This window comes from Poecilia reticulata, chromosome 12, assembly GCF_904066995.2.
Source record: "Poecilia reticulata chromosome 12, P_reticulata-male-v2, whole genome shotgun sequence".
NCBI classification, from domain to species: domain Eukaryota; kingdom Metazoa; phylum Chordata; class Actinopteri; order Cyprinodontiformes; family Poeciliidae; genus Poecilia; species Poecilia reticulata.
Window position 1 is genome coordinate 10861286 of NC_088841.1, and position 26718 is coordinate 10888003.

Consider the following 26718-nt stretch of genomic DNA (forward strand, 5'->3'; position numbering starts at 1 on the left):
TACTATATAAATCAGACGTTTTAATAAGAAATATTTGACATGCCAACCTCTAAACATTATAGATCTCAGGACCGAATCTGGATATCCCAGGAAGAAAAAAAAAGACGTATTTCTTGAACCGTTTTAACAAAAATCCACAAAACATAAGTATTCCTCCTTAGGCTAAAATCTAAACTGTTTTTATTTTTTTAACAGTTGATTGTAATTTAATTTTGTTTGTCAGTCATGATACAATAAACATTAAAACAATAATTGAAAATAACCTTAACTATTATCTGGGGATTAAATTTCAGTGTGTTTGTATGCATTTTATATACAGTTCTCCTCAATGTGAGTAAAATGTGTCCTCCTCAGTGACCTGCGGCTCCTGATGTTACGCAGCGTGTTCAGATTTGATCAGATCCAGAATCACCTGGATGGTTGTATCACCTACAACGAGAAGACATTTTATTGTACGATCTGCCGTCTAAATTTAGATTCTAGCTGGAGACAGGTTCATTGTACAGACAGAGGAGCAATTTGTCTTAAAAAAAACAACAACAAAGTAACTATGAAAGTTATCTTTTTAAATCAAGTGATAAAATTGTAGCCAAGATAGAACGATAACTCTAAAACTGCTGATTTGCAGTGTGACACAGTTCAGAGGATTTTTGAAGGTCAAGAGTAACTAAGTTACAGGTGATCAAGATTCAGGGAAGTATAATAGACAATTTTTCTTTTATTTAATGTTTACCTTCCAGATTAATTCTGGGGTTCTCCAACTTCCTTTCAAGTAAAGAGTCCATCAGTTTCCTCAAATGTTTGAAGATCACTCCAATCCGTACCGGAGCCTTAAAAGTGGAACAACAAAATTTCTAGCTATTGACTATAGAAGAACAGAAGGTCAGACTCAGACATTTGACGCGTTAACTAACAACTGCTTTAGCAAAAGTAAACTAGTAAATGCTCTCTTTACAAAAATAAAATCCACTAAATTGTGACGGAATCTTGCAAATAAAACGGATTCAACTCAAGTTTTGACAAGAATTTCTTGTTGGGGTCCAATACGATACACATGCTGCAGGGGAAGTTCTGACCTGGAAATGAATCCATCCGTCTAACGTCATGAGCTTCTCTCTGTGCTGGATGTCGATGTCGCCTCCGAACAGCAGCATGGGGAACGGAGAAATCAAGGTGGTGTCTCGCAGGTAGATCTTCGTGTATTTAACCTACAGGGGGAACATTTATCAGCAAAAGCTGCACAGAGAGAGACACGGAGCGAACAGAAAACACAACTACCTTCTCCTGGTACAGCAGCCAGCCGTGCACCTGCAGGTTACGGTTAACAGAGGAAGGATGGACCTGAGCCCTGCCCTGAGGCGTCTCCACGGTGCAGGCCACCCGCTCCAGCCCGTCCACGGGGGGATTGCACAGCACCCGTGCCACGCTGTCGTAGAGCCCCGCCGTCAACGCCGCGTTCAGGATGCAGATCTGCTGCTTGGACAGCGTGGCCGCCCGCTGCTTCGAGCGAGAGGACCAGAAATGTTCCATCATCTTCATCAGCTCGTGCTTCACGTCCTGGAGGGCAAGAGGGACTGGATGTTACGGGAGGGATGTGAAGGGGTTGGTGAGAGCAGGTGAAGAGCAGGCACAACGCTACCTCTATGGTGAGCAGAGCCGTTCGATTGAGGAAGTGTTTTCTACAGAAGGACATCTCCGCTCTCAGTCCCTCCGTCTGTGAGCTTTTCCATCTAAAAGAAAACAGAAAATTCTATAAACACAAAAGTGCACATTTTGGATTACAAGCATTTTTCCAATTGTGTTTGTTCCAAAACACAATCAGAAAATACAGATACATATAAAATCACTTTATGCCAGAAAACAAATGTATGCAATTCTGACATTACTAATGGTGAATGGTTGACATTTGCACTATTAGGTTGTCAATTGTTAACTCTTTTAATCACAGTTTGGCAACCATGATGCCTTTACTTACCATGCGATGCAACATGGACAAATTGGCATCTAAACCAGACCAATTGGTCTTATTAATAAAACAAAAACAAAAACTGTGAAACGTAACTTCTGTGTGTATATTTTTTCAGTAACACCAAAACTGATATCATTAATGTGCTGGAGTTCTGGTTTGGCAAACAAAAGAAAGAGTGGTGATCAATATATTAAAAGGTTCTCTTTTCATTTTAAAGGTTTCTATTTAGGTCTGAAACCTTCTAAAAATACCACGGTGCTCACAGGAAGAGTGTGAGCTTGGAGTGCAGTTTGTCATGTAGTCACGAGTTCTATATAGTGAAGTAATAAACCGTCAAAAATCTCTTTCCTGTGTATTTCCTAATATGCTTTTAAGCAAAACTTCCTGACCTCAAGAAACCTCAAAGCTGAACTTATAAAACAATATAAATTCATGGAAGTAAGAACAAAGTTAATCACTTCTTTACAGATATTAAATGTATACTTTGATACAAAAGCACTCTTGATTTCTTTATACGTACTTTTAAAGGCTTTGTTTTGATGTTTCAAAGTCGTTTTAATTGATAGTTTTTGATGTTTTATGAAAATATTTGAACCGAAAACATCAGCAAATCATTAGGATTTTTAAACTGGTCCATACCCCATGTATGCGTTATATATGGTCAGGTGATCAGAGTTGGCGGTGGCCAGAGCGACTTTGGCCAGGTTAGCTTCCTCCTTTCTGTTCATCGGTGTGGAAAACGGAGACTTCTCAGTGATGGCTGCAGCGATGGTTGCCTGAAAGAAAGACTTTTTTTTTTAATCCTGCTGAAAAATATCACAAAAAAAAAAAAATATTTACAGAATCCTATGTGGTATGGAAAGTACGAGGGTTCCTCCCATTTCACTTTTTTTTTTTTACACTCATACCTTTTTTTTTTTACACTCATACCTTTTTTTTTTTTTTACACTCATACCCCTAAATAAAATCCAGATCAATCAATTTCCTTTACAAATCACCTAACTAATAAATGAAATTTTATCTCAGTAACAAAAAAACAGTTGAACAAAAGTAAAGTTTGTGGTTGTAATATGGCAAAAACGAAAGAAAGATCAAGGATTGTGACTTCCTTTATAAGGCTTTGTAACTTAAAAGCTTTTTAGAAATAATCTGAAGAATAGCCAACAGGACTTACTATGGGTTCAAGGCAGCCAAGAATGGCCCCGTAAATGAGCATCTTCCCGATCTTTACGTTGACCGGCAGACTTGCCAGGTGGTGTCCCAAAGCTGTGAGGATGTGGTTGTCGGGTTGACATGCGCCGATCTTCCTCAGCAGGTTCACAGCGTTGCTGACGGACTGAGGCTGAGGAGCATCCAGGGCCCGGCTCAGGAAGTCCTCCGGGGACCCATACTGACATTTCTACCACACAGGAGAAAAACACAGTTTGACTTTGTCCGACTTCTTATTGCTAAGTGACAAAGGGTGGCCTCATTACCATTATATGGAGACAAAGCTCCTCCAGCGGGACCCGCAGAATTTCTGGGATGGAGTAATCCATGAAGGCATCAAACCTGGTGTGAGCAGCACGTGTGTCGCAAAAGGGAAATGGTCACGTTTTAAATGTTTAAAATTAACCAAAGGTCCGTTTATGAAGGACAGGCATATTGAGTGTTTTATTGTGGTTTGCCTGCAAACAATGAGCCGATGAGCGAGATGCTCCAAACCTGAATTTAGGGTAAAGTCTGAAGCAAAAGCCGTTTCTGACACGTCCTGCTCTCCCCTGCCTCTGGAGGGCGCTGGCTTTGGAGACGAAGGTTTCCACCAAAGAACTCATCTGGCTGCTCTCATGGTACCTGAAGAAGCCCAAAGCAAGATGTTAGTTCAGCAGATTTTCATTTATAGATATTACTAGGCTGTGGAAAACAAAAAGGAGACAAACATTATTAGATGTACAAACTTTAATACACAGCACCGTCTATGGGAGTTTTTGCTTTAGTTGTTTGCACAGCTGCCTTACCGCAAAACATTCATTTGTTTTAAGCAAGCATAGAAAATGGATGTTTAAATTTACCACATTTTTAAAAAAGATTTTAGATATAAATATACTTCTATTGCCAAATTCTATCAGGAGAGTTGCATGAAGATACTGTATTAAAACACACTGATTCCTTAAATATACTATTTAGTTCTGTATCCTTTTTGACCAACATTATTAGGAGCTACAGATTGTGGATTCCTAGTCAAAGTTGTCTCTCTGCAGCAGCCTAACTATTATTAGAGACACACACACAAACAGAAAATATGAAAACTCTAGTATCTTTACTCTAGTTAACAAAAGTAAAGATAAAAAGACTACACTCAGCTTGAGCTAGAACAGGAAATGATTTCTCAGTAGTACAGAGGTACAAACAGAGAATCCCTACATCAAGGGTCCCCAAACTTTTTCCTGTGAGGGCCACATAACTTTTCCCTTCTCTGGCGGGGGGCCGGAGTTAGTTTGTAACTGAAAACGTGTGATGATTGCAGGAGTGTCTAAATGTAAAAATTTATTGTTTTCCAGAAAGCACAATCAAATAATTCTTTCTGGGCTTTTCACAGAACAAAAGTCAGGAAATAAATAATAACACTATTAATGAAATAAATAATAACCAAATAACCCTCTCTGGGTTCTTCATAGAAACAATCCAAGAAATAACATTATTTATAAAATAAATACTGTATTTTCTGGACTATAAGCTGAAACCCCAAAGTTTTTTTTTAAAAACCAGTAAACATACACATGTTTACTGGTGTATGTAAACATACACCAGTAAACATGTTTACACCAGATAAACATGTTTACACCAGATATCTGGAGCGGCAGAAACACCCAAAATTTGAGTAATAACAGGTTAATTGAATATCACATTTATTACGGTTGAAAAAGAAGACGTTGCCAAGTTTAGATTTAACTGAACTGATTACGGTAGTTTCCAAACGGTAACTGTAACAGTAAAAGTTACTGTTTTACTGTTTACTTCCGGATAAGCGGAAGAAAATGGATGGATGGATACTGAACACCTGAGGCTGTGGTATGCAAAGGCAAAAAAGGTATTAATATATGCTATATAATGATTAATCAGCACATGAATGGTGTCATAAATCACATGCAGAAATTGTACTACATTTTCGCCCCCAAAGGTCTCAGTGATTCATAATTAAGACTATATAAGCTGCAAAATGTGCCGTAACCATTTAACAGAGAATCAGACCCATTATGGGCTATTAAAGCTTAAAAGACTTTTGTAAATGAAGTGTAAATGAACTCTTACTTATTTTCTTTAGTCTTCCCTGTGTCGATGACAAAAACAACATCTGGAATCGTCACGCCTGTCTCAGCAATGTTGGTCGACAGCACAATCTAAAAAAAAACAAAAAAACAACAACAAAAAAACAAGCAAGCCAACAAACGAAGTTGAAGACACAAAGCTACCAGTTTATAAAAGGGTCACACCAGTCCTGAGTGGCTACTAACAATACCTTTCTAACGCCAGCAGGGGGCACTGTGAAGGCAGCAGCCTGATCCTTGGATGAAAGAGTTGAGTGGAGGGCCACAATCTTATACCTGAAATACGGTTACAGCACAAAGCAGGTCATTTTAAATTACTTTCACAAATTTTTGTGCCTGAAAGCAAAAATTAGTGCTTAGTTGTATAGGAATACCTGTTTTTCTCCCGAAACCTCTTGTCCGACAAGAGAACGTCGTAAAGCTGCTGAATGTGAGCCAGACCCGGGAGAAAGACGAGCACAGCTCCATCCACCGCCGCAAACTGTGGCGATTTGTCTGGCAGAGAAAAAAACTAAAAGTCACAGAAGGAATTTTCAACAAAATCACAAAGCGCCTCAAGATGTGATGATGGTGTCATACCCAAGTAGTCCAGGAGATCTACAAGCAAGTCCATGTTAATCTTATTAGGGTTCATGAACTGAAGCACCTGCCGAGTCCTGCTGCTGAAATGGTCGAGGTCTGGACCCAGGTCCCAGCCGGAGGACGAATCCCTCACTATGACCTCCTGACAACAAACACACAAGCTCATCTAAAACCAAGTCAGCTTGTTTAGGTTTTCTCAGGTAAAGCCTGGAGAGTCAAGGTTACCTGGTGCTGCAAAGTCTTGCCACCTTTCTGTGTGACGGAGACGGACACCTCTTCTTCTTCTTCTAAAATCTTCTGGCAGTACTCGGAATCCTTTTCAAGGACGTATCCTGTCTGCTCTACTATATCCTCTAAATGGTACACCTGGGGGAAAAAAATACAGTACCCGTGTTTTCTTTGACCTTCAAGCAGTTTTTATGTTAGCTCTTATAAAATAAGGATATATATCATGTATTTTATGATTCTCGCTGCCAATTCTGAAAAGCAGGAGTCATCTTTAAATCCTTGTATTTTCCTTTATACTACTAAGCAACAGGACATTATTAGCAATGAACTCATTGACACTTTTTTTGATCAATCCATCCATCCATTTCCTTTCGCAATCATCCATCAACAAAACGACGAGACACTTAAAGACACTTTACTGTATATATTTTTTTAACTACGCATGTTTTTACATCCCGACTGCAATCTGCTTTATCACTCACAATCCTAATAAAATGCAAGGAAGTGTGTCTTCAGTACGAAAACAGTTTTAGTTCTGGGGGAAAACATAGACAAACAATAAGGGTCAGGTCTTACAGCACTTTAATTAGGAATCCTAAAACACTGGTTAAAAAAGTAGTAATACAATATAAATAAGAAGCTGTTAAAGTCCCAACACTTAATAATCAAGATCACTGTAAGAAGGTTTGGCTCCTTTCAAGCAAAATATAGAAATAATGACGGCACAAGATTTGTTCACACATTTTTTTAACTCAGATTCTTCGTGTAACAAACCAGAATTACAACTCACTTCAACTGGGAAGGTCCTGCCGGGAATGCTGACCACAGGGCAGCGGTTGAAGTAGCTGGAAAACTTGTCACAGTCCACAGTGGCGCTCATGAGGATCAGGTGCAGGTCGGATCTCTTCATCACAACATCTTTAAGGATGGTGAGCAGAAAATCCGACTGGACACTGCGCTCATGGACCTATGAGAAAAGGATGCCACAGAGTGAAGGCAGGACATAAATCTGCGTATTTATGCTCAGTTAGGGTTTGTAAGTACCTCATCCACAATAATATGGGTCAGGGAGTTCAGGTGTCTGTCCTGCTGGAGCTTCCGGAGGAGAACTCCGGTAGTGCAGTACAAGAGGCGAGTCCAGTCCCCGGACAGGTTCTCCATCCTGATCTGGTATCCGCACAGCGACGACTGAATTCAAACAGAAACATCGTCATTGAAGCAGGTGAGGGTGCAACTAGAACCTCTTACACTGGCACACAAAAACAGGAAGAAATAAATGAAGCACAAGCCCGTGAGCGAAAGACAACCTTGGAACCCGGTCCGTCGTCGCAGCCCAGCTCCTGGCTGACTCTGCTGGCGAGGCTCATGGCTGATATCCTGCGCGGCTGAGTCACCACGATGTTGCAGGGCTGAGCGGCTTTGCCCCCCGCCAGCAGCTCCTCCAGCAGGAACTGAGGGATCTGGGTGCTCTTCCCGCTGCCCGTCTCGCCGGCCACCACAACCACACGGTGGCGCTGCAGAGCCTCGAGAACACGAACTCTGTGCTGAAAGACTGGGAGCTTCTGTCTCTCCGCCTTAAAAGGTCAAACATTCGGTGAACGTTGAGGAGTTATGTCACATTGGGGTAAACTGAACGATGTAGAGAGGATTTACCTGCAGCTTGTGGGCGAGTGCAGACTCTTTCAGCTTTAGTAAGAGCTCTCTGGCTGACTTAAGCGACGCTGCTCCTTCCTTCTGCTTACTTTTCTCGCTCTTGTCTTCGACCCTGCCTCCTTTTTCCTCAATATCGAGACCGGCCAGATCCTCCCAGGAGTCTTCCGGCTCGTCTTCTCCTGCCCTCCTGTTGAGCTCCTGGCCTTGGTGATACGTGGGCTGCTGGGCTTGACTCTGGTTCTGCTGCTTCAGTCTGGTGAGGAGCCGGGATATGAACTGGTCTCGAGGTTTGTTGGCAGCGGTGCGGCTCGCTTCCTGCTGCTGCTGCTCGCTGTCTCTCCACTCCAGCCACACGTCTCTGTAGGTTGGAGGTAGGAGCTGATGCACAGACTATGTGGGGGGAAGAAGGAAGGTAAAAATAAAGTAACATCCTGCAAACGACCAAAATCTATAAATAAAATGGAAATAAAAATCACACACAACCAAAACCATAAATTAAATTGATTAGTGGAATACAATTTCACTTGACATCACGCACAGCAAGCATCATGTTGGTAATAAGACCAACATAAAAGTAGTCTGACTGGAGCAACTAATTTTAGGAAATCATCACACCAGACAACAGGTGAAATAAAAAAAAATAAAAAAATTTTCTACCAAGAATTTATTTTCCTTTTCTTCTATAGCTTAAAATAAAACTACAGAATCCAATTACCTGCCCTTTAACCAGGTTGTAGAGTGCCAACGTGGCAGCCAGATGCTGAGCCTGCATGTTGTCCTCAGTCAAGATGGTAGGACAAACTTCGAGGGCATCGTCCGCTCTTTGGACTCGCACCCTGACAGATGTGAAAACGTCGCATAGATAATGTCTAAACGACAAGAGCCTCAGCTAACCATTAGACATCAGTAGCGATAGTCATTTCTCCACCTGGCTCTTTGTCGTAGAGACATGCACACTTTTGCTTACTTGCATCTCCAGTATCTGCCGGCAGAAACCTTGTGGAAAGCTGGCGGTGGACTTTTGGGCAGGTTTTTTCTGACCCAGTCGATGAGAAACTGTTTGGGGGACTTTCCTGTCCAGCTGCGAGCCGTGTAGTCGAAGTTACGAATGTCTTTTGGCTCGTTCTTTCTCACAACTGCAAAAGAACGACGCGACATGAGGTCATCGCTGCACACCACAGTTAACGTGCTTCTCCAGGTTTAGTGTGTAAAGCATAAACATTTTTAAAGAGCTTGAAGGTTGTCGCAAAAATGGCTCTTGCTAACTCTGGACCTTTATAAAATGTTTTACTGTACGACCCAAATCAGGTCATGAGGTAAACGGAAAGCAGTAATTCAAAGTAGTACAAGAGGAGCGTCTTGAAATAGCCTCATTCCAACTACGAAGATGAACTCTTAATAACAGGATGTGTGAATATGATGTCTGTAGAGTTACAAGTGATGATATTTTGAACTTAAGGTCATCACTTTATGGCTGACCTTTTTCTACAGGAGGGTCCTTTTCTGCTTGCTCAAACAAACTGAAGCTCAGGTCATCTTTATCGTCCGCCACGGGAAGCATCTTCTTTTCCTTCTGAGGGACATCGACAACTTTTATGGTAGGATTGAATATGGGATGAGACTCCAGCTGCTTCATTTCTAGAAAAGAGAGAATAAATGGATCGAGAAAATGTCACAGCAGTTGGAAGTTTTGCTCATTTTAGCTTTTTTTCATGATTACACAGCAACTTGGTGAAAATCTACCTGCTGGATTATCACGTATACGTTCTGAGAAACAGAAATGTAGACCTTTATATGCTTATGCTCAGTAAATTAAAATGACATTCACCTTGCTGTATGACCCGAATCCTGTCCTGTGCCTTCCTCTGGCCCGTTTTGTCTCCTTTGGTCTTGGCATCAGCTGCCATTTCTTTGGCGTCATACAGTTGCGCGGTGAGGATCAAATACCTGTCATTCTACCAATAACACACAACGAAGCTCTGCGTCAAGACTGGAAGCTGCTACACAAAGTCTTTCGAAAAGAGCTTCCCCAGAATATCCTACATGCCAGTCAAAGACTGTTCAATTCAACTTACAGGGTCAAACTTTTCATCCAATTCAGGATTGCGTGTCCTCTTATCTCCTTCTTCCTCCTCCTCTTCGTCGTCACTACTTTGTTCTGCGTACCTCAAAATCCAGTCCTTCATGCTTGCAGCTTCGTCCTTCTCTGAGACCTGGAAAATAATGCAACTAAGCTCACATGCCGAGCCAGAAAACACTCTCATCTAGCAAGCACACAAAAATCTTTCAACACACGGACCCTGTTGGCGTCTCTGTGGCTGTTGTTGGACGCTTTGGGGTTCCTTTCAGCAGGTTTCTGCTGCGATGGAGGCTGGAATTTAGGCCGACTCTTCTGGCTCTCCTCCTGCAGCTGCTGGCTGAAACCGTCTGGCAACTCATCTGGCGAAACAAATGGGAAATTCACAAAGTCAGCGAAAAATATTAATAACACCCTTATGAACGTTGGTGCTCCGTTACCGTCTTTAAGGTTAAGACAGAGCCAGTCGAGAGCAGAGTGGAGGTCGCCCCCATACAGGACGCTGCTCTTCATCGCCTCTTCAATATGCTCTCTTTTGAAGTTGAATTTCTCCAGAGCTGTGTACAGGTCCTTAAAGCACATGCAAATACAGCAGTTAGCTTATGTGGCGAAGCTAGATGAATGAAAATGGTGGCATCTTCCTACCAACAGCTTCTTGGTTGTAAGTCTGCCAGAAATGGGCCCTTTATCCCCATTCTCCTGTCTGAAATCATTGATTAGCTTGATGATTTTCTTCTCCAGCTCAGCTTGGATAGAAACCTGTAAAAAAAAAAAAAAAAACTTTAAGAAAATATACACATCTCATATTGGCAAGGGGGTACTTTCAACACTTTGGCATTTTTGTAAAAAATAAGTGTGTTGTAGAGGAATTTTAAAAGAATGATCAACACAAAGTAGAAGATAATTGTGAAGTGGAAGGAAAAGGAGACAGGGTTTTCAAAGTGTGTCACAAATACAAACAAAAAAGTGTTCACATCTGTTTTCATTAAAATACTGATGTTTATTAGGTGATTTTCAATGACAAATGGCTGGACTGTACCCTATTTAGGGACCAGTTTCACTGACATTTTTGGCTCACCAAACATAAAGAAGTTCAAATACTTTTTCAGACACTGTAGACGTGTTACACTTACTTTAAGAATGGACTTGTCTGAGACTCCACCTGTATCCACCTGAGCTGTGTTGGCAAGACTGTAGGTCTTTGGGGCTGAGGGAAGAACAAAACAAACCAAACCAAACCACTACATGTATAAATCATTAATACATATGTGTTGAAGTTTTAAAACCCTCTGACAGATCGTACTTAAAGTTAAAGTATTAGGTCTGATGGTTCAGAAACATATATAGGGTGCTACGTGAATACTGGCAGTGGCAAACAAACAATATACCAAATAATGGCAAAAATATACAGCGATTAGGATCTTAGTAGATCCTAATCGCTGCCTTTTTTGAGAGCGTCATGCTGACAGATTCTCAGGTTTTAACACACAGCAATTGATTCATTTGATTGCATTACCAGTTCACTACCTTTAGATTTAGTCTCTTTCGCTGGTTTATTCGTTTTGCTGCTGGCTGCGTGTTTCTTCTGGTCCTCCACCGCACCAGTACCACTGACTGCAGGGGTAGAACCGGAGCTAGTCGCCGCTGCTGCTGCCGGGGCAGCATGAGTGGCTGATTTCTTCTTCTTTCCACCCATTAGGTCAACAACTCCTGCCTGAGTGTGGCTCCTTTACGTAAAGACGGGATTTAAATACATCAGAGAGATGCTGGATATTATGGAAAGAGAGTGAAAACGCCGGAGTCAATACGTGTGTCTCACTCGTCTACGTTTTGCACCACACGGCTTCCGTAGCGGAACTGTCGAAACAGCCTCATGCTGTATTGTGGGAAGTTTGTCCCTTACAAACATGGCGGACCCTTTTGGAGACGGATTGTTCAGCGTGTTTGACGATGAACAACAAGGTTCTGCTGGCAAAAAGACGCCCACGGGTGCCTCTACGGAGACTGGGTATAATATTTTAAATATATTAAGTCTAGTCTTTAATATTAGTGCTCTTTCTCGTTTACGTCACGTGAACGTGGCGTAAACGTTGGCATGCTGGCTCTTGCATGCCATCTGCTCTAACAGCTAATTAGCTAGCTTGTCCAATTAAGTCAGAAGACGCAATAAAGTGTGTAAATTGTTCGGATAATGCTTACGTTGTAGCTGTGCTCCGTTGTGACTACAGTCGAACACATTTATAACTAAACCTGGTGGAGCTTAAGCGTTTGAATTCCGCGCAGACAGCTAAACCATGCTCTGCTGTATTTGGTGTCTTTCAGGAAATCTGCAGGTAAAAGCGGTGCTGACAGGGATGCAGGTCCGTCTGTTCGGGTCAAGCGGGAGACGGACAGTGACGGCGGAGAGGAGGTGGTGTTTGGGAAGAAACCTCGCCATGATGTAGTCTCATCCAGTGACCTAAAGTAAGATGAAGCATAAACTACTTGTAGAGTTCAAACCGAAGATGTGTACTTAGCAGGCTTATGTGGTTCCTACACAGTTTGTATACGCAAGGAAAGTTGGCACTTTTCATGTGTTTTTATGTAGAAAAAAAGTGTATAAGGATAGATTTTCAGATTTTTGTCTGGTTGTATAAATGTTGAGTTATTGGCTTATACTTAGCTCAAAGGGAACCGAGAAGTCTACTCAGTAGAGTCCGAAAGAGTAAGGGATTTGATTTTAAAAATGGTAATGAACAATGTGTCTTTAATGTAAATCTATTTAATTTAAGCTTACAGCAACATTCTGCTCATCTTTGGTAAATTTGAGCCTACATGAAAACTTTATTTTCTGTCGACTTGTCATTAAGTAGATCTCCACATCAGTCGCGATTTATTGCTATTTAATTCTTTTTGGGTTCATGCTCTTTAACACTTGGAATACATATGGCAAGAATTGCACTATTGCACTCCAGTTTTTTGCAGTGTGAATAATGCACACACTGATGTTGCTGGTACTGTTTCTTAGATATAAATGTTTCTATTGTTTATTTCAGTCTCACAGAATTTATGCCTCAAGTGAAGGTGGAGCAGGTGGAAACTGTGGAAGGATGCTCACATGAGGTAAAAAAAAAACCCTAAACAAAACAAAAACAGCTCTGTTTAGTTTTACAGTTCAGTTGTTTTAATGTTATCTGTAACCCACAGGTTGCTCTGCCAGCTGATGAGGAGTATAAACCTCTGAAACCAAGAGTGGGAAAAGCAGCTAAGGTATAACAGTTAATTTAACTTCAAGGTTTCATTTTATTACACTGATAATACATTTTAAATGTGACACTATTGAATTTTATTACATACTTTTTGCAGTAAGACATCTGATTTTTGTGTAAAGAAACTAGTTAGTTCAGTTAGATGTGAATTGCTTTATGTGTTTGCAATAACAAATGCATCTTTTTTTTCTCTTCTCCTCATATGTTATACTTGTCCTGCAGGAATACCCGTTTGTACTGGATCCCTTCCAGCGTGAGGCTATCCTATGTATCGACAACAACCAGTCTGTGCTTGTGTCTGCACACACCTCTGCAGGAAAAACTGTCTGTGCAGAGTAAGCATGCTAAATAAAACTGTTTCTGTTTTTAAGTGCCTGAAATTCCTTTAAGCACTCATTTTCCCCCCGTTCTTTACAGTTATAACAGTTCTCACTTGATTTTAATCACATTAGTTTTTTAAACCTTTTTGTGTGTTATTGGACCATAGTGTTCAAGAGTTTAGATCTGATTAAAAGAACGAGATTCTCTAAATGCATAATCAAATGAATACATAGGCTTCATTTGTGATTTATTAATCACAACCACAATATTGGGTCTATGCACATGAATAAGAAATCAGAGATGAGTTCTCTTAAGTCACTAGTCATTGTGGGTTATTTCTAAATTAATTTCTCTCTCCTGCAGATATGCCATCGCTCTGGCTCTTAGAGAGAAGCAGAGAGTCATCTTCACCAGTCCCATTAAAGCACTCTCTAACCAGAAGTACAGAGAGATGTATGAAGAGTTCCAGGATGTAGGGTTGATGACTGGTGATGTTACCATCAACCCTACTGCCTCCTGTCTTGTCATGACAACAGAGGTGAGATGTAGATCAGTCCATCGTGGAGGCATTACAATACACACTAGTCTGCTACACATCGTGTAACTCTGTTATAGCTGATGTGTAGCAGGTATTTTCCCTATAAGATTTTCTTGACGACCTGTGTTTTCATTATGCAGCAGGTCTGACGTGAATGTTTTCTTTTTGCCTAGATTCTAAGGAGCATGCTGTACCGGGGATCTGAGATCATGAGGGAGGTAGCCTGGGTTATCTTTGACGAGATCCATTACATGAGAGATGCAGGTGTGTACAGGAAGGAGAGGTCACTGGCAATTTGACTGCTTGTGTTCAACAGTGAACATTAGACTTGATGCAAAAGTCACTGAAGTTAACAGATTTTGTTTTTATGCTTTAAATTTTAGCCAGAAACTTGTAACAAAGCCAGCCAACATACACTTGCATAATGTAACATCCATCCTTACATTATGTAAGGTTCTGTGAATGTCTAACTAAAGACTCTGTTCTGTTGAAAAGGTTTCTTATTACTTCTAGCAGTGAACTTTAACCTCTAGAACTAAGTGTTCTAATGAGACTGGAACTAACATGGAAAACACTTAAGAACTGAGCTAAAACAGAAAAACCCTTGAATTATAAATTTTGTCAGGTTAAGTTACTTTTAGTATAAATTGCAATATTTTTAAAGGAAAATATTGTAGTCATTATCACTATTTTAAGTAGTTTCAAAATACTGCCTCCCTGAGGGACATCTTTTCAGAAAAATATGGAGCTACCTTTGGTATAAATGTTCAAAATTTCTATTGCTGTTGATTTTAGGTGGCTATGTTGAGAAAGTCATTCTTCTCTATTTTCCTTTCAGCATGTTTTGTATTTAATGTTGTGTATTCAAAGATTAACCCAGCCCTTAACAAAAGCTAATGGCTAGCAACCATTAGATTTTTCTAACAACCATGTTGCCATGGCTTCTCTTGATTTTGTAATCACTGACAGATACCTAATCTTAATTTCTGTCGGGTCAGAAATGAACAAAGAGTTCATCTATGTTGTAAATTTGTGAAATAAATAACTTATACGAACTTTGAATCGGTGATAAAAATGCAAATTTTCTAGTTTCCGAATACTGTAGGATTTCAAATGAAGGTTGCATCAAGATAAAAAAGATGAAATGGGGCGATTGACCTCCGAATGAATTTTTTTGTTTGGTTTATTGTCAATGACAAGAGTTTCTTTGTTCATTTCAGAGCGTGGCGTGGTTTGGGAGGAAACCATCATCCTTCTTCCTGACAATGTGCATTATGTATTCCTGTCTGCTACCATCCCGAATGCCAAACAGTTTGCTGAGTGGATCTGTCATTTACACAAGCAGGTGGGCTGTATTTCTGGGTTGCCACTACCAATTACTTTAAGAAGATTGCTCATTTTGTGGTTAAAACATAGTTTTCACAATATAGTTAAATTATTAAAAAAATTTATGTTGCGCATAATCACAGGTTTTTTTCTCAGATTCATAAACGTTTTGGGGCTTCATAATGCCAGTCTAGAATTGAAGTACTGGAAAAAGAAATTGCCTCTGTCAACAGTAGAGACTATAACTTTAATTTAAAATATTGTTACGAATTTTTATTTTTGCTTCTTCTATCTATATTGTCAATAAAAGTGTTTCTCTTCTTTTCCTGCAGCCCTGCCATGTGGTTTACACAGACTACCGGCCCACTCCTCTGCAACATTATATTTTTCCAGCAGGAGGCGATGGACTCCACCTAGTGGTTGATGAGAATGTAGGCACCCTTAATCTATTATGGATGGTTTCTCTAACTCAGGGTGTCAAACTCAATTTCACCGAGGCCACTTCAGCATATGGCCACCCTCAACGGGCCACATTGACGGTGCAATCAGGAGTGCCCAGGTCCAGTTCTCCAGACTGCAACTTTTAGATGCATCCCTGTTAAACACCCCAGACAAAAGGTTGACTTCCCTCATTATCAGCAACTCAGTTCTGTAGAGGCCTATAATGAGTCAATGATCCAGGTGTGTTAGAGAAGGAACACATCTATAGTTGCAGATGTTAGCTCTGGAAAACTAGACTTGGGCAGGACTAGCATAAATGTATGAAAATACAATGTTAAAAATAGATTAAACACCTCATATTGTTAAATAACGCTTTGGAGCGTCTCTTTAGGAAGCGCATTCAAAACCTTTGGTTGAAATGGCGAGTTAAACTCAAGTCTCCATTACAGACCAGAGAAAACTAAAGAGAATGCAACGTTGTGTTAATCCATTTGAGGAGCCAACAGTTTATCTTGAGGAAATAAATGACGATGCAGAAGTTAATTAGACTGTAACATGCGCAGTCCGCTGCTCAAACACTGCGGAAGAATTAAAAACCGCTGGAAGTAACTCATCCAGCGGATTTAACAAATGGAGCTTCTTGGTGCACATTACCCAGGAGAGCGGAGCTCTGGAGGAGCTGCAGACGTAACATCTGTCCGTTTCGGAGAAGCGAAAACACTCAAAACAACAACAAAAAATCCTGGTAAAAGCGCAAACCGGACCGCGCACAGGGCAAAACACTCAGAGTTCAGTTGATCTGTTTGGACCAGACAGATCCAACTGACTGATGAATTAGCGCAGATTTTTCTGCAGGGGAGGAAATGCGTTCAGACCCCCGCGGGTGAAGTGATGCTAATTTAAGTGAAGTCGCTTAATTTATTTTATTAAGTTATTGAGGCCTCAGTCTACGGAAGAGGATTAGCTTGTGATGTCTCAGTTTTATTCGCTGGGAAAATCAATAAGCAGCTTGAGGTGACTCTGCTGCTCTCTAGTGGCGAGAAGCCATAATGTTGGCTGGTAACAATCGGAATGCATTATGGGAGATGTAGTTTGTAGTCAATTCGTGCTGAAAACCTATTTTAAGTCAATCATGGACCTATAAACGCTGGGGGCCACATAAAATGACATGGCGGCCACATGTGGCCGCGGGCCTTGAGTTTGACACATGTGCTCTAACTCAACATACACAGTCGATCTCCCTTTGCACACTTTTATCTGGAGTTCAGACTTTTTATATATATATATTTTTTGAAGAAAGATAAAAGATTTTGTCCACACTTTTTATAAAAGTCACATAAAGCAAGTCAGATGTTATCATACGTGATTCAAATAGTGTATGCTTGTGTACCTTTCCACAGGGGGACTTCAGAGAAGATAATTTCAACACAGCCATGCAGGTTCTCAGAGATGCTGGGGAGTCCGGGGGCGGCAGTGGAGGTGGCAAGTGGGATCGAAACCGAAAGGGAGGCACTAAGGGTACGCTGGGGGCATGTCTAAATAGGACAAAAATGGAACATTATATCAATCACTTAACCTAAAAATATATTTTTGTATAATTTACTTAGGACCGTCCAGTGTTTTCAAGATAGTGAAGATGATCATGGAGAGGAACTTCCAGCCGGTGATCATTTTCAGCTTCAGTAAGAAAGACTGTGAGGCCTACGCCCTTCAGGTGTCCAAGCTGGATTTTAACAATGGTATGGGGCATTTGTGAAGATTTAACTTTAATTTTCACTTTTCTTATCTCTAATTTCTGGAATAAGGATAGCATGGTGTTAATTTTGCATAATAAAACCTCAGAAAGGCTTGGATTTCTGCACTGCTGAGTGCTTTTATTGATTTCATCCTTGGAATGAGTAATTTGATTATTTGCACTTATGCTGACCAAGATTTGATTAATCATTTTATCATCCCAAAAGGCCAAAGTCACCTAATTTTGTTCACATCACATATTTGCTAAGGTTTCTGTTTGGTGAGCAAATTGCTTATTTAGTAATCATGTCAAAAACATTTCTGTTGCTGAAAAAATTGGATAGGAGTTGAAATTAGGAAATGAAAACCTGCCACTTGGCAAACCCAGGTGAACAAAATCCCTTCACTGCAGTAATGTCATAAATATGCTTTATTGTGCTCATACATTTAGATAAGAAAAGGAGTTTCTTCTGGAAGACAAATTCATTTTGGACAAAATGCAGTTTTAAAGTGATTTTTGGCTCCCAGTCTCATGCTGTTAATATTATCCGGTGAAGTAAAACATGCAATCTGAAGTTATATTATGAAACATTCTCTTTCCTCCTCATGATTTATTTCTTCTGGATTGTGACACTATTAAGAATGAGGTTTGTTTTAACGCTGCACTCCTCCATCACTGGAGGCTCTTTATTCTGGTAAAGCTGCCAGTTTTTTATCTACCCTGTATAAAAAACATGGATAAACTCTGCCAAAGAAAATTCTCATTTCCACAAACTGTGTGCTCCAAATTATCCAAGAAAAGTTGACTTTTTAAAAAAAAAAATCCCCAAACACAGATGATATGATTAAAGGATGAAACAAACTGTCAGCGAAGAGAAAATGTAATCAAATTTAAAATATCAAGCTAGTTTGGTTATGTTTCTAAGCATTTTAAGCTAGGAATGAGCTAAACAACTGCATCTACAAGTCTAGCTACTTATTGCATTTTAGAAACTCATGACGGACATTTGTTTAAGCAAGTGAAGCCATATTTTAGCTCAGTGTGTTTACTCTGGATTTTGTGCATTTGTGTGTGTTAATGCAAGTTAGTGTCAAATGAAGGCAAGAGTGACAAAAGTAATCACAGTTTTGCTGAAATGTTGCATATTATGGCAGACTGTTAGTGGTGCATGCCAAAAGAAACTGTAAATAACTCTAAATTTTACTAGATTAAGGCGTATTCAGCTATAAGAAAATATCAGTAGCGCCTTTTTTGTTTCCTGCAGATGATGAGAAACGTCTGGTTGAAGAAGTGTTCAACAATGCAGTGGACTGTCTTTCAGATGAGGACAAGAAGCTGCCTCAGGTAAGCAGGCCACAGTTTGCCTGCAACCTGTAATGTGTTTTTTCTTCTAGCGCCTCAGGTTTTTGAACTCTCAACGTTGACACCTTGTAAAACTTTAAAAAAAGCTTCACAATTTCCTCCAGTTAACCACCTTGATGGAAAAAGGCTGCATGTGTTAAAACGCTGGTTCTTCTGTCCCTTATTAAATTTAGTCGTGTTTTTCCTTTTTCTGTAGCAATGGCCAACTCAGCCAGGCCCCACACTAATACAAGTGTTCCCTTTCCATTCTTCGCTGTCTTGGTTTTTTGTCGCAGTAGTGACGTGCTGTGGGTTTTTTTTGGTGTCCCGCAGGTTGAGCATGTGCTGCCACTCTTGAAGAGAGGGATAGGAATCCATCATGGAGGACTGCTGCCCATCCTGAAAGAGACAATTGAGATTCTCTTCTCTGAGGGTCTGCTCAAGGTACCTCCATCTCTGTGACAAGATGCTTCTTCAAGCATATTGAAACTAGGGATGCACAATATTGGATTATTGGTCGATAGCCAATATGCTGATATACTAAAACTCATTTGGCCGATACCAATACCATGCCGATAAAGTTATGCATCCATAATTGAAACAAGTGAAGGGAAGGGATTATGTGTTCAAATGTAATGTATTGCAAAATCATTCATTTGCCTTTAACTTTTTCGCTTTTTGACATTTTACAACCTTAATGTAAGATTAAGGTTGTAATTTTACAACCTTAATTTGTAAAATTACAAGTAATTACAGTTTTGCTGAAATGTTGCATATTATGGCAGACTGTTAGTGGTGCAGTCTCAATGTGACTGTTCATCAGTCACATTGAGACTTATGTGACTGATGAACACGTAGTTGTGGACAGTTGTAAAGTGGAAGGAAAGCAAAACATGATTTTTTTTTTATATAAAAAAAGAAAATGGGAAAGAAAAGATATAGATTTGTATTTAGTTGAACAAATGATTGGAAAACCATTTTTTTAACAGTGTAAGCAAGGATCTGATGTATGCAACTTCAGTTATTATCAATTAAAGATGGCAGAGTAAGTCGCCATACTTCCTGAGCAGTTCGTAGTCAATTTTTGTCAGTTTCAGTCTTTGAAATAATCGGTTTTTACAAAATTAACGTTTTCTTGTGTATAAAATTGGGCCACCAGTCACTGGATGTTTTGTACCCAGCATCCATTCATCTGTGTCCACCAGAGGTGGGAAAGCTGTACAAGGCCTCATTGTTATCAGCAAGTTGTTGTTATTCAGCAAATATTAATATTTTATTTCACCCAGCCTGTTTAATTGTTTCTTGGTGTGGATGTCAGTGGTTTGCTCACCTTTTTATATTCCTCTAAACATCAGAGAGCATCGATTTGAAGATGCGTCGTCACGTTTGTAGAGATACGGAGCTTCACACCCACCTACTGTGTCTTAGCTTGGATATAGGCTGATGGGCATATTTTAAGTATTCCTGTTTACCTGCCTCACAGGTGAAATGTCTCCAAACCAATGCTTCTGCTACCTCCTGCTTGTAGTAAACTGCAACACAAACACAAATGCCTTACTTTATGTGTCTATCACACAAAATCCTCTTTTGTTTTCACTATTGAGAAAATGCTAAATTCAAGGGGTGTGAATATTCTAGCTTTGTTTCAAAGAGAAAAACAAATTGGGATTGATATCAGATGTTGAGAATATGCAATCGTTTACAAGGTCTTGGAAGCCATATAAAAATACCCCGGTTTGCACGCTGATGACAAAATGGTAACGATTTGTCGTCTCATTCCAGGCCTTGTTTGCTACAGAGACCTTCGCCATGGGTATTAACATGCCAGCTCGGACCGTTCTCTTCACCAGCGCACGCAAGTTTGATGGCAAGAACCACCGCTTTGTAAGAACTCTCACAGCAATCTGACCATTATAAAAACTGTTTCTTTCAAAGGGATTGATCAGTTGTCACAATTTCTGCAGTAGATTTTTGTAGATTGGCAAGAAGGTGATCGGAAGCAGGCGATGTCTTTTGGAGAAGTTTGACTCAAAAAACAACCCACCTATGTGTATCTGCGGTAAAAATAAATCATCCTGTAAACATATCCGTCCCTTTAAAAGATCTCTGGCTTGTGCTTAGTGTTCACTTTTACACAGCCTGTCGCTCTGAAGTCTTTATAAGGTCTACAAACGGAGCCGCTCGCTTTGCCACATAAACAGCCACGTATTGTTTATAAGAGCTGGGGGCCGTGTGTGAAGCTGCAGACATGCACACACAAACACGGCGAGGATTGAAGCGAGTCGAGAGGGAAACATCCCTCCAATCCAAGTACTTCATGAAGAACATCTGGTGCCTCAGATGGTGCCAAAGCTCCACGCAGGCACTTCAAAACACTCCACTGTGATTCCTGATTCATGCTGTGGTGAAAATCACAATCTGTTACTGTGGCACGGTTGATCGGAAGATGCGATCACGTCAACACGGAGTCCTTTTGTTTTGGTTGCAAAACACAGGGTTTTGTACGGATGCTTGAATTTTAATTGGATGCCTTCAATGTTTGGCAAGTTCTTGATTTCTGTATTTAATCCTTGAAAGCGCCTGACATTTAAGCTGCACAGTTTGGTGACATAGTGCTACTTAACATTTTGTTAAAACCCTACATTTGGAAAATATTATTTAGAGTTGAGAACATATATTTTCACACACCTAATAAGAAGATGGACACATTTTTTTTTCTTGCTGTCTGAAGTCAAATCAGAGTAAACTTTTCTTAATTCTGACTTTTTTTTCCAAAATTGTTTTTCCATCAAGCTAATTCATTTTTGTAATTTCAATTTGTGCAGTTATATGGTTAATGGGAAAAAAACAACTAATCTTCTGCAGATATTGGAGCAGACTTCATCCTAACAAGCCTTTTTCCTCTCCTTCCAGATTACATCAGGTGAGTACATCCAGATGTCAGGGCGCGCTGGCAGGAGAGGAATGGATGACAGAGGAATAGTTATTTTTATGGTGGATGAGAAGATGAGTCCAGCTGTGGGCAAACAGCTACTGAAGGTACAGTAAATCTAAATGCTATAAATCTTTGATCTTGTTATGGCCGACTAAGCTGATCGCATCAAGGGTAATCGGGCCATTTGGTGTGCTGTCATAACTTGGCACGTTCTCACAGAGAACCCTGAGTCTTGATTGTCTTGTCTTTGATTTGACACGTTTATATGCATGTCGCTATAAATACACAGCACAGTTGTGTGCCTTTTGAACTACACAGCCTGATATTAGAGGCTGTGAAATGTCGCCGCGGCTACAAAATCTCTCAAGTTTTTAAATTGGAGTCAGCAACTTCAGCGTTCTTGCATGTAGACCTCTTATGGTTTATCCCATCTGTCTTCTACTGCACCCAACATTTCTGTTGTCGTCGTGCTTTGCAGGGCTCAGCAGACCCTTTGAACAGTGCCTTCCACCTGACCTACAACATGGTGCTCAACCTGCTGCGTGTAGAAGAGATCAACCCAGAGTACATGCTGGAGAAGTCCTTCTACCAGTTTCAGCACTACAGAGCTTTGCCCGGCGTCGTTGAGAGTCAGCATCCTGCTTTTTATTTCTACACATGCCTGACTTAATTAGAAAAAAGAACTGGTTAGCAAACACCACTTTGGGTAATGTTGTAGCAAGTTTAATGAGATTGCTGCTTCCATTTTTTTTTTATTTTGCAGAAATTAAGAAGTTAGAGGACCAATATCACACCATTGAGATTCCTAACGAGGAGAGTGTTGTTACATACTTTAAGATCAGGCAGCAGCTGGCTAAGCTGGGTAAAGAGATACAAGAATTCATCCACAAGCCCAAATACTGCCTGCCCTTCCTTCAGCCGGGCCGGCTCGTGAAGGTACGTCTCTATCGATTCACATTCTGGGAATGTTTCCATACTCCTGCATTTTATTAAAGGCCAAACTTCCTGTGCTGATGCCGCAGGTGAAAAATGAGGATACTGACTTTGGCTGGGGAGTGGTTGTAAACTTTAACAAGAAAACAAACGCAAAGGTAAGCCAGACTTTACTGCCACTCATGCTGGTGTGTTTCATTGGGAATTTAGTGGCCAAAACTGTACATAATGGTGAATAAGCTTTAATTAAAGCCTTTCTTTTGAGCATCTGGTTTATTTGAGGATATTGTCCTGAGAGAGACCTGTCTCTCTAGTCTAAAATCTTTTGTATCTCCCTAAGGTTTTCTTTCTCCATCTATCTTGACATCAACTGCAACCTACTTCCCTTCTTTTTCTTCTCGTTGACAACTACGCACTATTTTGTGTAATCTGTCACCGAAAATCTCAATAAAATACTTCAAAGCCTGGTTATAATTTGAGAATGTGAAGAAATTGAAAGTATGAATTTGCTTCCAGTCTTTAGTTAAATGTTGCTGTGCCTGATGTGGTTTTCATGCTTTAGGCCAGCGGAGACTCTGAGCCGCTGTACGTAGTCGAGGTTTTGCTTCACTGTAGTAAAGAAAGTGTAAAAAACTCTGCAACTGAAGCGGCCAAGCCTGCTGCTCCAGGGGAGAGCGGAGAGATGCAGGTTGGTGAAACTAACACACACAGACACACTGAACTGTGTATCACGTTTTCTGCTCACATTTCTATCTGTTTTTCTACCCAGGTGGTTCCAGTGATGCTCCACCTCCTCACTTCGATTAGCTCAGTTCGTCTTTACATCCCTAAAGATCTCAGGCCTTTTGACAACAGACAGCTCATGCTCAAGTCCATACAGGTACAGGTTTCCTATGTAAAAAAAAAAAAAAATAATTTGTTTTAAATTTTAGCAAAAATCTTCATCCAAACATTTTCTTTCCTCTTATTCTACAGGAGGTGCAGAAGCGGTTCCCGGATGGCGTTCCTTTACTCGACCCCATCGATGACATGGGCATCAAAGACCCCGGCCTGAAGAAGGTCATTCAGAAGGTGGAGGCCTTCGAACACCGGATGTACACACACACACTCCACAGCGACCCCAACTTAGAATCCGTCTACTCCCTGTGTGAGAGGAAAGCACAGGTAAGAATGTGTTTGTGTGCGAACAAGTCAAATCTGGAGTAAATGTCAGACTTTACTTTGAGTCAAACAATAAAACAATGGATGGAGCTTGCTGCTATTTTAATGAAATGCGTACTTATTTATTTAGACAAAGCAGTTGTAGTTGAAAATAGCCAACAACCTTCTATTCCTACATTTTTTTACAAACGCAGGAAGAAAGCAGCAGTATTACATCATCTGCTGTCAAAGGTCACTTAAAATCAACCTCATTATTGTGCAATAACTTTTTTATTGTGCCACGTCTCTTTATCTCCTCTGTGTTGTTTTCCTGCACTAAACTAGCACAATCGGTGTTTCAGACCTCCAAGTCCCAAGCAGTTAAAAAACAAATCATTCCCAGCATCACTGAACAAAACAAGGAATTGCGTTTTCTGAGGGGATTTGACAGAAATAAAGAGGAAAAACTAGAAATAGAAACATCAAGTTAGAAGCTGCACAGCAGCTGTAACAGGCGGTTGATTTATTACAGATTGATGTAATTATGTTAGTTTAATAATAGCACCGCTTTATACTTTTAGGTTGTTTTAGGTTGATGTTTATATATATATTTTTTAAATATCTCCCAATTCCAGTGTTAAAAACCCTCGCTTTCTGATTGTCTATCACACAGTGGCAGGGAAAGTGAAATTCTTGGTACGATTTTTGAGAGGAAAGCAGGTGGATGGATTTATTTTAAGAATCAAGAGTGTGTGGAATCCAAGGGGATGCCAGGGTAGTAAACCTTAAAATGGGAGCAGATGGACAAAAGATATTGTGCATCATAAAGATAAAATTAATATAAATTCAACTGAAGACATTAACCAGAATAAGGGTCATGTGTTGACCACTTTTCATCCCTGGGGTTTGACGGGAATCTTTCACTTACCAGGTTAACTGTCTAATCTGAATAAAAATGATTTAAAATAAAATTTCTGCTTCCTACTTTCAGAGCACACACCCTTAAGTTTTAAATGTTTATGTAATTAGAGTCCTAAAATGTCTTAAATTATGATGCTTTATTATTAAGTTGAGCTTTAACATGTTAATCAAAGGTCTTAAATGTTGTCTTGACAGGACTGTATAATTTTGTACTTTTTTTGTTCTTGCTGGACTTTTCAGTCAGGCAAACGTTTGAGTTACACTCAGACACCTTCACTGTGTGTGTGACTCGAAATGGTTGAAGCCAAAGGTAACTCACTGCTAACATACCTTGCTAGTTAGTTTAGCTTTTTAGCATCTGTCATGGGTAAGTTCAAATTTATCACCAATTGGCTGGATGAAGTTTGCTTGTTTCTGTGGAGATATACAGCTTAAATTTTCCCTATAGCAGTCTTTAGAAGTCTTAAATTAGAGTTGGTGAAACCTAATTTGGACAATTCCTCTTTTCAAACCGTATGTGTTAAAAGATACAAAACAGACAGGTTCAACTGGTCCGATGAAACAAACCTGATACACAGTTTGCAACAGGTTTGACATCTTGCTGTTGCATTTTAAAATAAAGTTGTGTAATAAACTGGTGTTGGTATGTTTGGTCTCTGCAGCAACACATTGACCACGTCTAGTAGCAGTCCCCCTGAGCATCAGATGTCATTTCATTTCTCTCCAGTGATCCAGTTTTAACTAAAACCGCAGCACTCACCTTATTTGCTTACCTAATTTGTTTAGTAAAACATAAACCTGTCCAACCTTATGAGCTGCAGCCTAACCGACAAAGAAGTCTTTCATTTGAATTTATGACTCGCCGAAGCTATAAAACCATTTTCACGTGTAACTTGGTTTCTGGGAGGTGGCGGTATTCACTGGGAACAGAAACACTTAAATATGTTGAATTTGTGAGCTTGCGACAATTTCTCAGCAACTTGCAGATCCGCAAGTTCAGTAAGATGAAGCAATATCTGGTGACGCCTCGCCTAAAGAGACGTTGATAAATGTGGAATCTCGACTCTTTGGCTTGGAGGGGTTTTGGAAAGAGGTAAAAAATTATTGGTGCCCCAAGATATGTACTTATTGTGTTGTAATTTCCTTGTTTTTCCTTACTTTATCACTGGTTAATGTACTGCTTCAGATGATCTCACAAAACAGATGGTAGTAAAAATGACATGGCTTTTAAAGGGCCATGCTGTATTTTTGTTGGCACTGGTAGATCTTAATTTACTCTCAAATCACTCTTTAAAACAAAACACGTGTGTGTGCGTGTCCGTGCGTGTGTGCTGTAGATTGCAGCCGAGGTTCGGACCGCCAAACGGGAGCTGAAGAAAGCTCGCACCGTCCTGCAGATGGACGAGCTGAAGTGCCGAAAGAGAGTCCTCCGAAGACTCGGCTTCGCCAGCCCCTCTGATGTCATCGAGATGAAAGGCAGGGTCGCCTGTGAAATCAGCAGGTAGGTTTTCTAAACTGGTCATAGCTGTTTGTAGCAGTTTCCACTCTTGAACTGCTCATTTTAGAGCCGAAAACAAATGTCACTGCGAGCGGTGAATGTGTTTCGCTACTTTTTATAATCATTAGCTATTTAGCGTAATTTTAGTCAAGTGCTTCAAGCCATTAAGAGAATGTTGAACATGGCAGCTTACCTTCAGCTACGAGAAACCAAATAGCTGGTGCTGCAAGATTTTATATAAAAACATCCAATGAGTGATTCATTTTAAATTTGTTTTTGTTGGAAGCCCTCATTGAAGCAGTTATATTTTAATGGTTTATACACATTTGTAAGAGTGGAGTTTGACCACAGCTCTTTGGTAAAAACCCTTTGGGTTCTTATTTAGCTTATCCTAAAGGGACTCTGGATCCTCATGTCTCAAATTTTAAGATCTGAGTTTCTGACTGAAGTTGCTGTGAGAACAGTTTTTCTTGTTGTAACTCTGCCACATTTCCTCTCTGCCTCTGTTTAATAAAAACAATAAA

The 26718-nt window shown here is 40.2% G+C and overlaps 2 protein-coding genes across 2 annotated transcripts in view; one reads left to right on the top strand and one right to left on the bottom strand.

Annotated features, from left to right (window-relative positions):
- Nucleotides 1-11683, bottom strand: dhx29 (DEAH (Asp-Glu-Ala-His) box polypeptide 29). Its single transcript, XM_008423761.3, has 28 exons — nt 11345-11683; nt 10951-11024; nt 10463-10576; nt 10258-10387; nt 10040-10179; nt 9816-9953; nt 9569-9695; nt 9220-9378; nt 8708-8876; nt 8456-8576; nt 7741-8130; nt 7395-7661; nt 7132-7275; nt 6878-7054; nt 6085-6225; nt 5857-6001; nt 5652-5772; nt 5469-5553; nt 5261-5349; nt 3674-3802; nt 3445-3520; nt 3144-3368; nt 2609-2745; nt 1640-1730; nt 1279-1557; nt 1077-1208; nt 734-830; nt 1-429 (listed from the first exon to the last, which is right to left on the bottom strand). Exons 1-28 carry the CDS (start codon nt 11511-11513, stop codon nt 374-376), a joined length of 4122 nt encoding a protein of 1373 aa, XP_008421983.2. The 5' UTR covers nt 11514-11683; the 3' UTR covers nt 1-373.
- mtrex (Mtr4 exosome RNA helicase) overlaps nt 11659-26718 on the top strand; it is an 18209-nt gene continuing 3149 nt past the window's right edge. The window contains exons 1-22 of the mRNA XM_008423759.3: nt 11659-11825; nt 12140-12280; nt 12853-12919; nt 13004-13066; nt 13288-13400; nt 13750-13924; nt 14098-14188; nt 15145-15269; nt 15583-15681; nt 17092-17209; nt 17299-17430; nt 18691-18770; nt 19101-19211; nt 20550-20651; nt 21681-21806; nt 22181-22331; nt 22466-22638; nt 22725-22793; nt 23198-23323; nt 23405-23515; nt 23611-23799; nt 26034-26197. Coding sequence (XP_008421981.2) covers nt 11725-11825; nt 12140-12280; nt 12853-12919; nt 13004-13066; nt 13288-13400; nt 13750-13924; nt 14098-14188; nt 15145-15269; nt 15583-15681; nt 17092-17209; nt 17299-17430; nt 18691-18770; nt 19101-19211; nt 20550-20651; nt 21681-21806; nt 22181-22331; nt 22466-22638; nt 22725-22793; nt 23198-23323; nt 23405-23515; nt 23611-23799; nt 26034-26197 — 2627 coding nt within the window. The 5' untranslated portion in view covers nt 11659-11724. The remainder of the gene's footprint in view (nt 11826-12139; nt 12281-12852; nt 12920-13003; nt 13067-13287; nt 13401-13749; nt 13925-14097; nt 14189-15144; nt 15270-15582; nt 15682-17091; nt 17210-17298; nt 17431-18690; nt 18771-19100; nt 19212-20549; nt 20652-21680; nt 21807-22180; nt 22332-22465; nt 22639-22724; nt 22794-23197; nt 23324-23404; nt 23516-23610; nt 23800-26033; nt 26198-26718) is intronic.